General features: G+C 40.4%; 1 protein-coding gene across 5 annotated transcripts in view; it reads left to right on the top strand.

Annotated features, from left to right (window-relative positions):
* The window catches only part of PIAS1 (protein inhibitor of activated STAT 1), a 103,323-nt gene that overhangs the window by 23,456 nt on the left and 62,026 nt on the right, over positions 1-17,841 (top strand). For 4 of the 5 annotated variants that reach the window (XM_084886959.1, XM_084886957.1, XM_084886958.1 and 1 more), the window contains one exon: positions 7,676-8,120. In XM_084886959.1, coding sequence (XP_084743085.1) covers positions 7,679-8,120 — 442 coding nt within the window. In that variant the 5' untranslated portion in view covers positions 7,676-7,678. Of the gene's footprint in view, positions 1-3,175; positions 3,254-7,675; positions 8,121-17,841 lie in introns of those variants that run through there. The other variant, XM_084886960.1, reaches the window with a different exon arrangement.

Genomic DNA, 17,841 nt, shown 5'->3' with positions numbered 1-17,841 from the left:
ATTTCAATATGACCTTTAATAATGTAAGGTCATAACTAATGAAACAATAAAACTGGCACTTTCTATTTAATTGTAAAAGCAGTTTGTCTACTAATACTTAATATTGCTTGACTATTGACTTGTATTTGTCTTTCTAAGACTATGTTTTCTGACTCTTAATTGGAATAGCACTCTCTCATACATGTGTGTATATATGTGTGTGTGTGTTGGTAAAATTTTATGTTTCTGCAGAGGAGATTATGTGAAATGTCTTATTGAATTATAAGCACACACACACACCCCTCCCCCCCACTCTCTTCCCATTCACCTACTCTGCCTTGAGAACATTGGAAGCCAACCTTATATTGCCAAAGAAAGAGATTGGAGGATTCATTTCTATCAAAAGTGATCAGACAAAAGGTATCCTCAAAATAGCAAGGTTCCTGTCCTATTTTAGAATAAATACCCTGGTTTGCTCACTCACACAGACCTTCTAATCATCTTTCAGTGTCATACTGTTAGGTATAAATGTAAATCCAAAGTTCTCTCATTTTAATGATTTTAAAACATACATATATATATATATATATATATATATATATATATATACATATATATATATATATATAAATTGATTTCAGAGAGGAAAAGAGAAAGACAGAAACATTAATGATGAGAGAGAATCACTGATTGGCCCCTCCTGCATGCCCCCCACTGGGGATCGAGCCTGCAACCCCCTTATGTGCTCTTACCTGACCTCCTGATTCATAGGTTGATGCTCAACCACTGAGATACACCAGCCAAGTGATTCTCATTTGAGGGAAATGTTAGCATGAAAGGTAGAGATAAAAGCAAATAGCAAAAAGAACTCAGGTTATAGAGACAGTGCAGAGATAAGAAAACAACAGTGTATAATTTATATCCTCAGAAAAGAAGATACTACATTCATCAAAAATAATGAGATGTAGGGAAAATTAAAAAGAAATTTGCAGCAAACAGAAAAGCTTATGGAAGTTAAAAATTTAATAGACGAGTTAGAAGATAAAGATGAGATCTTTCAGAAAATAGAGCTAAAAGACAAGAGATAAAAAAAATGCTAGGGAAGGAGAATCCAAGATGGCTGCTCGGGTAGACACCTAGCCGCAGCCGCACGCAACAATTTCAATAAAATACAACTAAAATATAAAATGGACATTACCCAGAACTACAGGAAAGTCAACTGACTGGAAATTCTACAACGAGAAGCAAGGAGAAAACCAGAAGGAAGCGCGGAGGAGCTGTAAAAGCCCAAGGTACGGAGACACGCGGCGCGTGCGGAGAGGACGGAGCCGGAGAGGAGGGAGGCCGAGTGCCTGGCTGGCGTTCCCTAGCGGGAAGGAGATAAACACTCGGACTGTGCTGGGCCCCCAACTGCTCTGAACCCCCGTTCTAGGCCAGACCCTGGGGACCCAGGCTCATCCAGAGGGAGCTGGGCTGTAAGGCGGTACTCGGGGAAGCAGCGAAAGGAGGTCCCAGAGGCGCGCACACAGCGCGCAGAGAAGGGCCGGCCGGCTGTGCCGTAGGACTGCCCTGGCGGGAAGGAGACAGGCTCCAGACTGCTCTGAACGCCACCTCCAACTCCACTTCCAACTGAACTGAACCCCAGTTTCGGGCCCATTGCGGGAGAGCTTACACTGTTTGGTAGCAGGCGAAAATCGAGGGCACCTTTCTCTCAGAGGCGCTTGCAACAAGTACTGAAGGACCCTGAGTCTCAGGAGTCGCATAGGGCGGGGCTGACGGAAGCCAAGGCTGTAGGCTCCACCCTGAAACCCCGCCCCATCAGAAAAGCTGCCTGCGAAAATGCCTAAACCAAATAGATCACAAACGAAAGAAATGGAGGACAAAAAGCGACTGGATATAGAGTTCAAAACCACACTTATAGGGTTTTTCAAGAGACTCCTAGAAAAGGCCGATAAAATAAATGAGACCTATGAGGATATGAAAAGGGATCAACAAGAAATGCTAAGGGATCAACAAGAAATAAAGAATACATTGTCTGAAATAAAAAATATTCTACAGAGTCCTAAAAACAGAATAGAAGATCGCAAGAATCAAGTCAAAGATTTGGAACATAAAGAGCCAGAAGACACTCCTCTGCAGAAGCTAGAAGGCAAGAGAATCCAGAAAATTGAAGATAATGTAAGAAACCTCTGGGACAACTTCAAACGATCCAACATCAGAATCATGGGGGTCCCAGAAGATGAGAGAGAGCAAGATATCGAAAACATACTGAAAGAAATAGTGATAGAAAACTTCCCCCACCTGGGGAAAGAATTGGACTTACAAGTCCAGGAAGCACACAGAACTCCAAATAAGAGGAATCCAAAGAGGACCACACCAAGACAAATCATAATTAAGATTCCAAGAGCAAAGGACAAAGAGTGAATATTAAAAGCAGCAAGAGCTAAGCAGGTGGTTACCTATAAAGGAGCACCTATACGATTGTCAGCTGATTTCTCAACAGAAACCATGCAGGCCAGACGGGAATGGCAAGAAATATTCAAGGTGATGAATAGCAAGAACCTACAGCCAAAAATACTCTACCCAGCAAAGCTATCACTCAGAATCGAAGGTCAGATAAAGAGCTTTACTAATAAAAAAAAGCTAAAGGAGTTCATCACCACCAAACCAGAATTATATGAATTGCTGAAGGGGGTTCTTTCAGAAGAGAAAGTAAATAAAGATAAAAATTATGAACAACAAATACGTAACTATCAACAAGTGAATCAAAAAACCAAGGAAATTAAAAAAAAAAATCTGATGAACAATATTAACTGTTGAATATAATATTGTAGAATCAGAGGTATGGAAGGGGAGTGAACTGATGATTCTTGGGGAAAAGGGGAGAGGGAAATGTGGGAAGAGACTGAACATATAAACTGTGCACCTATGGATGAGGACAATGGGGAGGGGGGAAAGGGCAGAGGGTGGGGTGGGAAGGGGGGGGAAAGGAACACTTGTAATAATATGAACAATAAAAATTTATTTAAAAAAAATAAATAAATAAAAAAAATGCTAGGGAAAAAATAGAGTGGGAAAAAAGTAGAGAATCAATCTAAGAAGGCCAATATCTAAAAACAGAGAGCTCCTGAGTTAGGATGGTTTGACTTTACGATGGTGCTAAAGGCATATACATTGATCTTCTCTCAGGTTAGCAATATGCAGTTAAGATATGTTCTCAATCCTGGGCAACTGCAGTGAGCTACAGCTCCCAGTCAGGCCTGCCATCACCAGGGTAAACAATCAAATCCTCTTCTGTGTACCCTGTTGTCAGTGTTTTTTGGATATTGTATTCTGAGCATGTTTAGGTAGATGTGGCTAAGCTATGATGTTCAATAGGTTAGGTGTATTGAATGCACTTAAATATTTTCAATTTATAATCGATTTATCAGGAAATAATTCAAGAAGCATTATAATAGGCAGAAGAGAAAGAGGATAGGAAAAAAGTCTAAGGAAGTTAAGAAAACTTGCCAGAACTAAAGAACACATCTCTAAAGTTAAGACTCAGCAATTATCACTTCAAACAATTGAAGAAGAAAAAAACGGGAAAAAAAACAAAAAAACACCAACCCCACCACAAACCACATGACACATTGTAAAATGTCAGAGCACATAAAGAGAAGCTTCTGTAAGCTTCCTGAGAGGGATATACAGGTGACCATGAAGTATTGGGGATCAGAATGGTGGTGTGCTAGGCTTCTTAACAGCAACACTGGAAGCCAGAGGACATTGAGGAAAGGCCTTCAAAATTCAAATGGAACATGTTTTCCTGTCTAGAATTTTATACTGAGTCAATTTTGGTTATTAAATAATGGGGAAGTAAAGATCTTTTTAGACAATGTAAGAAATAAAAAAAAAATGGAGAATGTGTTATGGGAAGTACAAAGGGTAGAAATACCCTTCTAAAAAGAGAAAACCAACAAAGAAGTGAGACTAAGGAAATAGGATCCACTATGGAAGAGAGACCAGGGAATTACCAGGATACGTGAAATCCTGGTATGACCATAATTGTGTACAGGCCTAGAGAGCATGTAGTCCAATTTGGAGCCTGATGGAGGAGTACAGGATACATACATACTTGTGTGTACACACACACACACTTAAAATTTTTTTAAAAATACATCTTTTTATTGATTTCAGAGAGGGAGGGAGAGGGAGAGAGAGAAAGAAACATAAATGATGAGACAGAATCATTTATCAGGTGCCTCCTGCACCCCCCACTGTGGATCTAGTCCAAAACCCTGGCATGTGTCTTGACTGGAAATTGAATAGTGACCTCCTTGTTTCATGGGTTGACTCTCAACTACTGACACCGGCCAGGCCAGAAGCATATTTTTAAGAAAGGGGTTAAAACAGATTTCCTCTTTCTTCTCCGAACCCCTTTCTCTAGGTATTTAAAGAGTTTCTACTGTTGTCAGGCCCCAGTGTTAGATTTTGAGGGTAACATGCATAGCCTTGTGTCTCAGTGGATCTCATTCTGGACATGTAAGCACTTATATAAATAGAAAATTATAATATAGTGATTTAGTGCTAAAATAAAGATAAGAAAAATGACCAGTAAAAGTAGTGAAGAGAGAGTCATTAGTTCTTCTAGGCCTAATGGGCAAAAGCTGGACTTTGAGGAAACAAAGCATTTTCTAGAACAGAGAAGTAGAAGAGCTCATGTTTCTTGCATTAACCAGTTATATTGCATATAAAGCTCTTTATACACTCTTTTTCTCACTTTTGTGGGGTTTTTTGTTTTTGTTTTTGTTTTTTTTGCAATCTGCAAAGAGCTTCTAGAGCACATGTGTCAAACACAAGGCCCGCGGGCCAAATCCAGCCCGCCAGGCCTTGCAATGTGACCCGCACCGCGCTGTCATCACTGCACTCCGCTGTCAGTTTATGACATTGTCAGTTTATGACTGTTCAGTAAACCATTCGGCCCGCGATTTAGGCTGGATTTTAGATTTTGGCCCCTTCTCTGATTGAGTTCGACACCCCTATTCTAGAGGATTGACTAGGGGAGGCTGTCATCTCAGGGAGTGGTGGGGAATTAAGGAAGGCAGTTTAGTATGTTGTGAGGGGATAAAACAGTTGAGGAACTAGCAAATGGTAAGCTTTCGTATGTCTTCCATCTGAACACCTTTCTGTTAGTGGTGATAAAGTCAGGATTTGCTTTTAATAGATGTATGATTTTGGATAAGTAATTTTTCAATAGAGTTCATTTTCCTTCACTTTAAAATGAGACAGTTGGTGCAGATCAAGCATGTCAAACTCAAAAGCTAACACGGGCCTAATACTAGTTAACCAAGTTTACGTTTATGTGGGCTGCAAAAACACACACACACACACACACACACACACACACAAAAGCTTCAATTTTCATAGAAACTTGCTTTGTTTCCTCAAAGTCCAGCTTTTGCCCATTAGGCCTAGAAGAACTAATGACTCTCTCTTCACTACTTTTACTGGTCATTTTTCTTATCTTTATTTTAGCACTAAATCACTGTAGGTTTATTTTGAAAAGTATAGTTTAAAAAAAAGAACAAGAGCAATGGTAAAAGTAATGTTTTCTTCCTGATGCATGGCATTGCTTCTGGTCTACTGTCTTTCCTACTAAGGGGGAAATCTTGTTCACAGTGATTACTTTCAAAACTGACCCAAGGTGAATATCAGTAATTCTGGATCTGACAGGAGACTTACTTTCTTTCATAATCTACTAGAGGCCCGACGCCTGAATTTGTGATGGGTAGGGTCTGTTGGCCTGCCAGCAATTGGGGCCGATTGGGGCTTCTCAGCCAGTTCTGATTAGAGCCATCAGAGAATGCTGGCCTGGGGGAGGGACTGAAAGGTGTTGGCTAGCTGTGGGAGGTAGGCTGTGGGAATGCACTCACCACCAGGGGGCAGCTCTTGCGTTGAGCTTCTGCCCCCAGTGGTCAGTGTGCATTGTAACGACTGGTCATTCGGTCGACCGGTCATAATGGTTGCTTAGGCTTATTCATTCAGTCAACCACTTGCTATGGCAGGCACTGACCACCAGGGAGCAGATGCTCAATGCACAGGCATGGAAACATGGAACAGACTGATGAATCTCAGAGGGAAGGGGATGGAGGGAGGGCGGGAAGAGATTAACCAAAGATCTTATATGCATACTAGAGGCCTGGTGCTCAGACTTGTCATGCACCAGTGGGGTCCCTCACCTTGACCTGCAGGGATCTGGCCAAAATCGACCTGGTGCATGAATGGAGATGGGCTAGACAAGCCCTGGAGCCATCCCTTGGTCCCTCCTGGGCCCCGGTTGGCCCCCATTGGGTTTGGGCGTGATGGGCTGGCCCCTGAGGGGATTGGGCCTAAACGGGCAGTCTGACCTCCCCCAGGGGGTTCGGGATTGCGAAAGGGCGCAGGCCAGGCCTAGGGACTCCACCAGTGCATGAATTCGTGCATGGGATCTAGTTGTAAATACCGCTCACCCTATTACATTGGCTGGGCCGTAAAAATATTCGTTGTGGGCCAGGAGTTTGACATGCTTGGTGTAGATGGTGTGGACAGTCTCTTTCTTAGTAGTTGGGAAGAAATGGAGAAACAATGACCAATGCAGTTTGGGAACACAGGCTTAAACAAAGTTAAATAGATTTCTTTACGTTAGGGAAGTGCATTGAACTCTGGACTTTTTAGCCTGGCCTTGCCAGTGTAAAGCTTCAATGATGTTTCCCGCTCCATTCTTTTCCTAATGGTTTAGTAGGGGAAAGAGAAGGGGCTTTAGAATCTTACATAACTGGGTTTGAATCCTGACTGCTACTTAGTGGCTCAGTAGCCTTAGGTAAGTTAACACTCTTAACTAGTTTCTTTATATATGAAGCAAGAAGGATAACACCGCCGAAACCGGTTTGGCTCAGTGGTAGAGCGTCGGTCTGCGGACTGAAGGGTCCCAGGTTCGATTCCGGTCAAGGGCATGTACATTGGTTGCGGGCACATCCCCGGTAGGGGGTGTGCAAGAGGCAGCTGATCGATGTTTCTCTCTCATCGACGTTTCTGGCTCTCTATCGCTCTCTCCTCCTCCTCTCTGTAAAAAAATCAAAATATATTTAAAAAACAAAAAAGAAAAAAAGAAGGATAACACCTTGTGTATTTGGAAATATTTAGTGAAAACCAATATGAAAATATCAAATGTATTTAATATATAATGAGTTAAAAAAGACATAGCTATGTCCTTCAAATTCCAGAATTAGTATAGAATGTAGTACTTTATAATATGTTACTTATATCCTGTATACATTTGGTATTTGAAAAGTGGGCTGCTTATATGTTTCATGTATACTTATATAATTTTTCCTTAAGAAAACAAATGTTCTTGAAAGCTCATTATTATATTTTGCCATCCACATATCAGTCAGAATTCTGGAGTAAGTGCTTAATAAAGAACTTACAGTTTTATCAAGACAGTGGGATGAGGTGAGATGTGGTTAATCTTAAAATGTTTCATAACCCTGGGTAGAAGTCAGTGAATTTATGAATATTAATTTTCTTTGGTTATAAATAAACTAAGTTTGGCGCACTGTAAATAAATTGTCCTCTAGGCAAATGATAAGGAGAAAGTGTTATAATTAAGTATTGTTTAATATTGTAAATTATATTCTTAAAATACTAATGCTTTACATTTTGTTTTGTCTCTAAGCAAATGGTTATGAGCCTTAGAGTTTCTGAACTTCAAGTACTATTGGGCTACGCTGGGAGAAACAAGCACGGACGCAAACACGAACTTCTCACAAAAGCTCTGCACTTGCTAAAGGCTGGCTGCAGTCCTGCTGTACAAATGAAAATTAAAGAACTCTATAGGCGGAGGTTCCCCCAGAAAATCATGACGCCTGCGGACTTGTCCATCCCCAGCGTACATTCAGGTCCTATGCCAGCAGCTTTGTCTCCATCTACCATTCCACAGCTCACTTATGATGGTCACCCTGCATCATCACCATTACTCCCTGTTTCTCTTCTGGGACCTAAACACGAACTGGAACTCCCACACCTTACATCAGCTCTTCACCCAGTCCATCCGGATATAAAACTTCAAAAATTGCCATTTTATGACTTATTGGATGAACTGATAAAACCCACCAGTCTAGGTAAGATGATTATTTTATAATGGTTATTTGGTTACTTTTGGGGAATACATTTTCATTTTAGAGTTTTAATTTGACCCAGTTGATTATTCATAATGAAATTTATACTTGGTAATACCATCTAGATTATAATAATGATCTCCCAATTTTAGACAGAATCAAATGTATAAAAGCTATTTTTTAGACAATAAAAGTGTAGTCAAGTTTCTAGTGATGGTTGCTGACACAGTAAATATTAAAATGTCTTCAAGAATATAAACGTGAAGTATATTTTAAATTATTGATTAATATTTTATTATAACCCTTACAAATTAAAAAATTAAAAACCCAATAATTATTGACCTCAATTCAGTTTTTAATTTTCAAGAAATTAAGAAATAGAAAACAAATGACTAGCTAGTTTTAATTATTTAAATGAGCTCATGGTTTTAATTATTTTAAAAGGAGAGTTGAGCTTTGATGTGTAGTATTTCAGTTTCAGTTGTCTTTTTAAAGTAGACATATGTGCTTTGCAGGTGCACACATACATAATCATGGCAATAGTACAAATACTTGAAATTTCACTTACTGTGTTTTTCCTAGAATACTAAATAGAATTTAATTAATCAACTTGCAATTTTATTTTTTATATATTTTTATTGATTTCTGAGACGAAGGGAGCGGGGAGAGAGAGAGAAACATCAATGATGAGAGAGAACCATTGATTGGCTGTCTCCTTCATGCTCCTATTGGGGGATCAAGACTGAAACCTGGGCATGTGCCCTGATTGGGGATCAAACCATGACTTCCTGGTTTATAGGTAGACACTTCACCACTTATACCAGCTGGGTAATCAGTTTATAATTTTAATTGCTGTATGCAACCTTACTTCATTTAATGAAGAGTAAAACAAACGTTATTGTGATCTCTAATGCCTTTGGTATATTTAAAATCAAATTTCCAGGTGCTTGTTTGTTGTTATAAATCAATGGTTGTTGGTAAACTATGGCCTGCCAGCTGTTTTTTGTGGATCTGAGCTAAGAATTTTTTTTTTTGTGTGTGTGTGTGTGGGGGGCGGGGGTTGGGTTTTAAATGTTCCTGAAGAGTTCTTAAAAAAAAAAAAGAAAAGAAAAAAGAATATGCAACAGAGACCAGGTATGTCTGCAAAACCTAAAATATTTTCTGTCTGGCCCTCCCAGAAAAAGTTTGCCAACCCCTGTTAGAAATAGTTAAACATTTCAGTTTGGGTGATTGTTGAGTGTTGAATTTTGAGAACATTTACTGGAATTCTTTGAACTGGGAAATGTTTGTTTTTATATTTTGCAGAATTTACCTGAATAAATGAAGATTGTAAGAGTTATTTTCATACAACATGAATTTTATATCACATTTTATTTTTTAAATAGCCATAATAAGAAAACTTAACAATTGTTGAGAATCTACTATATGCTTATGAAGCTTACACATGTTCATTATAAAAAATGAAAATGCCAAGTCCTTTCCTTATTAGCAGTTTAATGTGTATGCATATAAAAATAATTTGTTTATTGTTTTTCAAGGAAGAATCATATTATAGGTAGTATTCTGTGATATCTCTCTCCCCCCCTAATATATTTTATAGGCATCTCTCTTTGCCTCATTTATTTATTTACATTTTTAATTGAAGGCCAGATATATACACACACATTTATATATGGCATGTATGTGTATATATATGTGAGCATGTATATATATATATTATAGCTCATATGTTATTAAAGATTGTATACTATTCCATGATTTAAAGTCTTTTATTAAAAGACACATATTTTCAGCGTTTTGTTGCCAAAAACATGCTGTAGTAAACTTCATCTGAGATTTCAAGGAAAAAATGCTGGTGGCTTTTATTTGATTGGATTCCTAGCTCTCAGATTTCCTTTTAGTCTAAATGAATGTGTCTTGCTGTTTTTATTTTCATACAAGTACCAGTATGAATAGATGTTATTTACACAAGTATCTAAATTTTTTTTTCAGTGAGTGGAAGTGCAGACTGGACCAGTCATGGTGTTATGTAGCCATAACTTAATCTATAATAATAGATTTGCCAAGGTTTGCCACTCTGTTGACTAATGAGTTTTCTGACCACTGCCTTAGGAAAAACAGGCACAGATGATTCAGTACTTCTAAATAGTTAAAATGATCCATCTTGTTTTGTGCAGTGTAGATAAGGTGTTTGCTACATCTTAATAATATTGGTTACCAATGTTTTCTGCTAAGGGCTCCTTTGGCATTGGATTATATTTCATAGTTTCCTTTTATTTTTGATAATTGAATTTGCCTTCATATGTCTAATAGTCAGGGCTTGGAGATCAGGTGATGCAAATTCAAGGATGTAGGCTCTAATAATTATTGAAAAGGCATTCAAAGATTTTATGCACGCTTCTCTACTTTTAGAAAATTTGCCTTCTAACAATTCAACACAAGCTGTGATCTGCACTAGAATTTTGGGAAGTCAAAAGCCATATTTCTTTTGTAGGTGGGTTTCTTCCCTAAAAACTTTGGCTACAGATTTCTGATTTTCAAAACAAAATCCAAGCTACACCTTCTAAATCTACATTCCTTTGTAAATATTCTTTTTATCTGATAAATTTAATAATTTTATTACTATTTGTATATAGTCACTCAGAGCCTAAAGGAACCTAGTGTGTTTTTAATAAATGGGAGAGGGGGAAATGTATTTTTGAGTGTTATTTCAGGAACTACTTAACAATAGTCTCTTTGGTTGGAAAGCAATCTTAGCAATCAGAATCAGTAAAGAACCCCTCTGTGTAATTGTACTTTTAAATGTGAGATTAGTGAGCCAGCCATTTAGGTCCAGAAGCAAGTAAGTACAGTTTAACAAAGAAATCCAACATCTATTTTTTATTGGGCTGGAATTTAAAGATAAAATGTGTAGTGTATATAATACTTGAGATGTGCATTTCTGACTTTGCCAGTGGGTCCTATACCATTTTAGTTTAGTCTCCCTGTCAAAATTTGAATTACCATACAAGTTGCAGACTAGCTGGTTTAAGGATGTGGTTGTGGTAGTCATGGTACAACAAAGAGAAAACCCAATTTGGCAATCCATTTCTTTAAGAAATTTTGTTGGTAGATATCTGGGGCATTCCCTTTCTTCAGTAGCTATACTATTTCAGTGCTGATAGTGCTTGCAGATGACTCCTGTAATTTTGTATTGAGATTAGTCATTCTAATTTGTTCATACTACTGCTGCTAAGTTTCTTAAAACAAAATGTAAATAAGCTTTAGATATTCCAAGAATGGGATATTGCAGTACAAAGGAAGCTGGATGTTGAATGCAGTGTTATAATTAAATTATTTTAAGGTAGGTAAAAATAAAATGGTTGAATTGTTTTTAAGAATCAGCTTTAATATATGATTTCTACCTGTTCTTGGTAGTTCCTAGAATTTTCTTCCATTCCTCCTCCTCTCTCTTCCTCCCTCCCTTCCTATGTACCTATAATAATAAAAGAGTAATATACTTATGAGACCGGATGTCCTTCTGGACAAAGTAGGAGCCAGGGGGTGTCCGACTCTGGTCTTAAGTGCCTGTGGGCTACTGGAGGGAAGCCAGCCTGAGTCCCGGGTGCCTGCGAGTGGCTGGAGGGAAGCCAGCCCGGGTCCTTGGTGCCTGTGGGCAGCTGGAGGGAAGCCAGCCCGGGTCCTTGGTGCCTGTGGGCGGCTGGAGGGAAGCAGCCTGGGTCCTGGGTGCCTGTGGGCAGCTGGAGGGAAGCCAGCCCGGGTCCTTGGTGCCTGTGGGCAGCTGGAGGGAAGTCAGCCCGGGTCCTTGGTGCCTGTGGGCAGCTGGAGGGAAGTCAGCCCGGGTCCTTGGTGCCTGTGGGCGGCTGGAGGGAAGCAGCCTGGGTCCTGGGTGCCAGACGGAAGCTGATGCCGGCAGCCAGGGGAAGGAAGGCCTACTCTTGCACAAATTTCGTGCACCAGGCCTCTAGTTTTTATATCCTATATAATAAAAGGCTAATATGCAAATAGACTGACTGGCGGAACAACCAATACATTCCATTGAATGTATATACCAACCACTTAACCATTCATCTGTAGATTAACATTTAGGGTTGTTTAGTTTCATGGTTGTTTTGAGATCCTGCTTATCCAAAAGTGGGAGTACTGGGTCATAATGCTAGTTCTATATTTAATTTTTTGAGGGGACCACCATGCTGTTTTCCAGAGCTGTACCATTTACTTTTCTATTAACAATGCATTATGCATCCTCACCAACACTTATTTTCTGTTGTTGTTTTTTTGTTTTGTTTGTTTGTTTGCCATTATGATGGGCTGAAAGTGATTACAAACGTTTATAATGTAAGGGAAATCTCATTTTGATTTACATTCTTTTCATGATTCATGATGAGCATCTGTTAATTCATGTACTATTTGGCTATTTGTATATTTTCCCTGTAGAAATGTCTCTTCAAGTCCTTCGCCAATTTTTTAATTGGGTTATTTGTTTTGTTATTCTTGAATTACAGGAGTTATTTATTTAATTATAGGAGTTTATTGATTTTGAATATTAACCCCTGATTAGATACCGTATTTTCCGGCGTATAAGACGACTTTTGAAACGTAAAAAAAGTCAACCGGTCTTTTTCAGTGGTCTGAATTCAGGTCTCAGCAGAGGGAACAGAGAAAAGAGGACCGATAGAAAGCACCTCACTTGGAAATCTAGGATGGCACTATACCACCGCCCTAACAGGCTTTTTACTAGAACACAGTGAGCTTCAGGTACAGAACATGTATAATTTGCATGCATAAAAAGCCTGCTCGGATTGGCCAGAGTCAGAGAGGCGGTCTATTAAAAAAAGAACTGGTGTTGCCTCGGAAGTGGGGGGTAGTCTTATACAGCGAACATAGGCCTAAACCTATGTTTTAACTGTAAAATTAGGGGGGGGTTTTATACGCCGGAAAATACGGTATGTGATTTCCAAATATTTTCTGCCATTTTGTAGGTTTCCATTATACTTGGTTTATTGTGTGTGTTGTTTAATAACAGGGTTTTTGTTTTGTTTTGTTTTGTTTTGTTTTTAAATATACTGATTTTTAGAGAGAGGAAGGAAGAGTGATAGAAAGTTGTCTTGTTTCTGAGTTTGTTTCTCAGTCTTTTACCATTGAGTGTGATGTTGCTGTAGTGTTTTTTATATATACTTTATTATGTTGAAATAGTTTGCTTATAGTTCTTGATATTGAGTTTTTAAATAATGAAAGCATATTAAATTTTGTCAAATGATTTTTTTTTCTGCATCAGTTTGGATGATCATATGGTTTTTCTTTCTTCCTGTTAATGTGGTATATTAATACTGATTAATTTTCATATTTTGAATCATCCTTGTGTTCCACAAATCCTACTTGGTTATGGTGTGTAATCCTTTTCATGCTGTTGAATTTGAAGAGTAGACATTCTTATATTGCTCTTTAGAGGGAAAACATCTAGTCTTTTACCATTGAGTATGTTGTTAGTTGTGGATTTTTTCATAGGTGCCCATTTTGTCAAAAAATTTTAAGTCATGAAAGTGAAATTTAGAATTTATTTAAATGCTTTTTTTCCATTTATTGAGATGATCCTGTGGTTTTTGTTTTTTATTCTATTCAATATTAATATGGTATAGTGTATTGATTGCTTTTCATATATTTAACAGTTGCTTTTGGATTTTACCTGAATTTTGATGTCCTATCTCCAAAATGAGTAAATTAACAGTCTTCCTACATTTCTATTTCTGACATTTATGGGGGTCTTAAAAATCAATTCTGAATTTTATTATCTTTTTTATATGAGAGTAAAGCTCTAATTTCTCCCAAACTGTTTTGAATGAATATTTTTCTGGATATTATTCTATCCCACTTATCTGTTTGTGTATTTCTCCACTAACATGGAATTATTGTATTTAGTGTCTTTTTTTATTGTCTTAAAATTTTTGAATAGACATTCATTCATTTGATAGAAAAATCTAAAGTTACAAAAAATGTTTATAATGTAAGGGAAGTTCCTTTCCTCCCTTTATCTCAACCACAGGTGGTACTTTCAGTTCCTTTTACATCATTCCAGAGAGCATATACAAACGTTTGCCACATTCTTTATTTCAGCACCGACTTTGTATGTGATTGATTGGACTATGCTTTGTTACGTTTTCTCTTATTGATTGACATATAGATGTTTTCCTGTTGAAAATAATGCTACTGAGAATGTTCTGTGACATATATCACTATACACAAGTCAAAATATCCAATATTTTAGAAGGTAAATTCCTAGAAGTAGAATATGCATTTAAAATTTTGATAGATGTTGACAAATTTTTCTCCATAAGTTCGAGTTAATTTCTAATCTTACTGGTTATGCAGAGTAGTTTTCCCCCTATGCCTTCAGCAATACTGTGTTATTAATCTTTTTGAAAATTTCAGATTCAATGGATGATTATTTGTAACTTTATAGTTTTAACTAGCATTTCTCTTAAGAGTGAGGGTAAAGTGTTTTTGTTTTTAAATATATTTTTATTGATTTCAGAGAGGAAGGGAAAAGGACAAGAGATAGAAACATTAATGATGAGAGAGAGTCATTGATTGGCCACCTCCTGCACACCCCACTCTGGGGATCAAGCCTGCAAGAGGCAGCCAATCAATGATTCTTTCTCATCATTAATGTTTCTATCTCTTTCTCCCTCTTCCTTTCTCTCTAAAATCAATAAAATATATTTAAAAAAAGAAAAGGACAAGAGCAGATAATTGGCCTGGTTTTGGCTTTAAAAACAAAACAAAACACAACACAAACAAAACATGCAAATGGTAGAAAATTTCACTTTAAACTGTCATAAACATAAAAGCTAACCCATTAGTTTATGTAAGCAAAGAATGAAGGGCTTGGTGCTGAGAACCATGAACATTACCAAGATCCTTTTTTTCTTTTTCTTTTTTATATATAGTATTTTTTGAAAGGGAAAGGAAAGAGAGCTAGAAATAACAATGTTGAGAGAGAATCATTGACCAACTGCCTCCTTCTGATCCACTGGGAATCGAGCCTGAAATCCAGGCATGTGCCCTTGACCACCGGAATCGAACCTGGGACCCTTCAGTCGGCCAACCGCCCTCGGCCCCCCCACCCCCCGCCAGTCCCACTCAGTCTGCAGGTGGATACTCTATCCATTGAGCCAAACCGGGTAGGACCCAAGATCCTTTCTGACCTTGCATTATCCTGTCAGCTTCTACCTCATTAATTTGTTCCATATTGGGGCAAAATTCCATGAACAAATCTTCCGTAATCTCTGTCTCCAACTCCTCACCTTCCATTCTCCTATAAGTCCACTCCAGTTGGGCTTTTGCTCCATCACTCCACTGAAAGATCTGTGATGTCAAAGCCCTTCTCAATTCCCAGTTTACTCTATCTATTAGCTGCATTTGACACAGTTAACCAGGTTCTCCTATATATTCTTTCAGGAAACTCCTCTCTCCATTTTCCTTCTATACCAGTGGTCATTTCTTCTTAACACTTCTTTGCTTATTCCTTTTCTTCTCCCAGATCTCTTTTCTGTCTATACTTAATTCCTTGGGGAATTTACCTAGTCTCAAGGCTTTAAATAGTAATTAAGATGATCCTAAATTTATATCTCTAGCCAAGACCTTTCTTATTGGTTCCAGAGTCTCATCCAACTGCCTATTAAAAAGGTCACCATTCAGATGTCTATCTCAGACTTATTATGTGTGCACAGGAAAGATCTGTTCTTTCTTCCAAAACAAATTATACCCACAGTCTTCCCCTTCTTTGTTAAGGGTCTCTTCATTTTTCTAGTTTCTCAGGCTAAAATTTTTAGACTCATCCAGGCCTAACCTAATTAGTTAGCAAATCTAGTTGGCTCTACCTTTAAAATATATCCAGAGTCTGACCACTTCTAATAACTTTCACTACTGCTACTCTGATCTGAGTCACCATCATCTCTCACCTGGATTATTAGGTTGATTTCTGCTTCTACCTTTGTCCCCCTTTATAGTATTATCAGCCAATGTAGCAGCCAGAGTGATTTCTTTTAAACGTAAGCTACTCATGTTACTTCTCTGTCCATTGACCTTCACTGTAACTCATAGTAAAATCCATAATTCTTATGATCTAGTCCTCTCTTCATTACCTGTCTAAGATCTCCATCTACTAGTATTCGTTTTGTTAACTTGGCCGTAACCATACTGGCTTTCTTGCTGTTTCTCAAATATACTGTATGTTCTTAGGGCCTTGGAATGGGTGTTTTGTTTTGTTTTTCCTGAAATACTCTTTTTTTTTTTTTTTTAAATCAATCTTTATTGTTCATATTATTACAAAGGTTCCTCATTTCTTCCCCCCTCCACCAGGTTCCCACCCCACCCTCTGCCCCCTCCCCATCCCCCATTGTCCTCATCCATAGGTGCACAGTTTATGTTCAGTCTCTTCCTCCCTCCCTTTCCCCGATAGTAAATCCCTTTTCAGATAGTAAATCTGTTACTTAGCATTTTCTCATATCAATAATACCTCCACATGCCCAATGATACACTTCACACAAAAGACATTTTCAAATAGGTCAACCAGCCTCATCCAGGCCCCACCCAAGGCACTCACAGATCAACACCCCAGCGCTATACTAACTCAACACATCCAGATCTAAGCCTTCATCACTTGATTCAGCAGACCCTCAAGTTCCCGCAAAAGTTTCCAGCCATGTCAGAGGCAGCCGTGGGCAGGTACAGGCGAGGAGCGAGCTGTTTCGGGCCTGGCTGCTCCGGGCCTGGCCTCTGTTGCTCTGGTTCGTTCCACAACCAGCTGCTCCGGGTCTGGTCACTGCCGCTCCCGACCTAGTTGCTCTGGACTTGGCTGTTGCTGCTACAGGCCTGGCCGCACCCGACCTGGCTGCTCTGGGCCCGGTTACTCCGGTCCCGGCCGCTCACTCCGGTCCCGGCCGCTCCCAGCCTGTCAGCCGCTGCTCCGGGCCTGGCCGCACCAGACCCGGCTGCTCCGGGCCTGGCTGCTCCCAGCCTGGCAGCTGCTGCTCCGGGCCTGGCTGCTCCTAGCCTGGCAGCCGCTGCTCCGGGCCTGGCCGCACCCAACCCGGCTGCTCCGGGCCTGGCCGCTCCCAGCCCGGCAGCTGCTGCTCCAGGCCTGGCCGCTCCCAGCCTGGCAGCCACTGCTCCGGGCCTGGCCGCTCCCAGCCTGGCAGCTGCTGCTCCGGGCCTGGCCGCTCCCAGCCTGGCAGCCGCTGCTCCTGGCCTGGCCGCACCAGACCCGGCTGCTCCGGGCCTGGCCGCTCCCAGCCTGGCAGCCGCTGCTCCAGGCCTGGCCGCACCAGACCCGGCTGCTCCGGGCCTGGCCGCTCCCAGCCTGGCAGCCGCTGCTCCAGGCCTGGCCGCACCAGACCCGGCTGCTCCGGGCCTGGCCGCTCCCAGCCTGGCAGCCGCTGCTCCTGGCCTGGCCGCACCAGACCCGGCTGCTCCGGGCCTGGCCGCTCCCAGCCTGGCAGTCGCTGCTCCGGGCCTGGCCGCACCAGACCCGGCTGCTCCGGGCCTGGCCGCTCCCAGCCTGGCAGCTGTTGCTCTGGGCCTGGCCGCTCCCAGCCTGGCAGCCGCTGCTCCGGGCCTGGCCACACCAGACCCGGCTGCTCCGGGCCTGGCCGCTCCCAGCCTGGCAGCTGTTGCTCTGGGCCTGGCCGCTCCCAGCCTGGCAGCCGCTGCTCCGGGCCTGGCC

Source organism: Pipistrellus hanaki, assembly GCF_964339955.1.
Source record: "Pipistrellus hanaki genome assembly, chromosome: 1".
Lineage (NCBI taxonomy): Eukaryota > Metazoa > Chordata > Mammalia > Chiroptera > Vespertilionidae > Pipistrellus > Pipistrellus hanaki.
The sequence above is the reverse complement of the archived record's forward strand: the minus strand, read 5'-3'. Positions and strand labels throughout refer to the sequence as shown.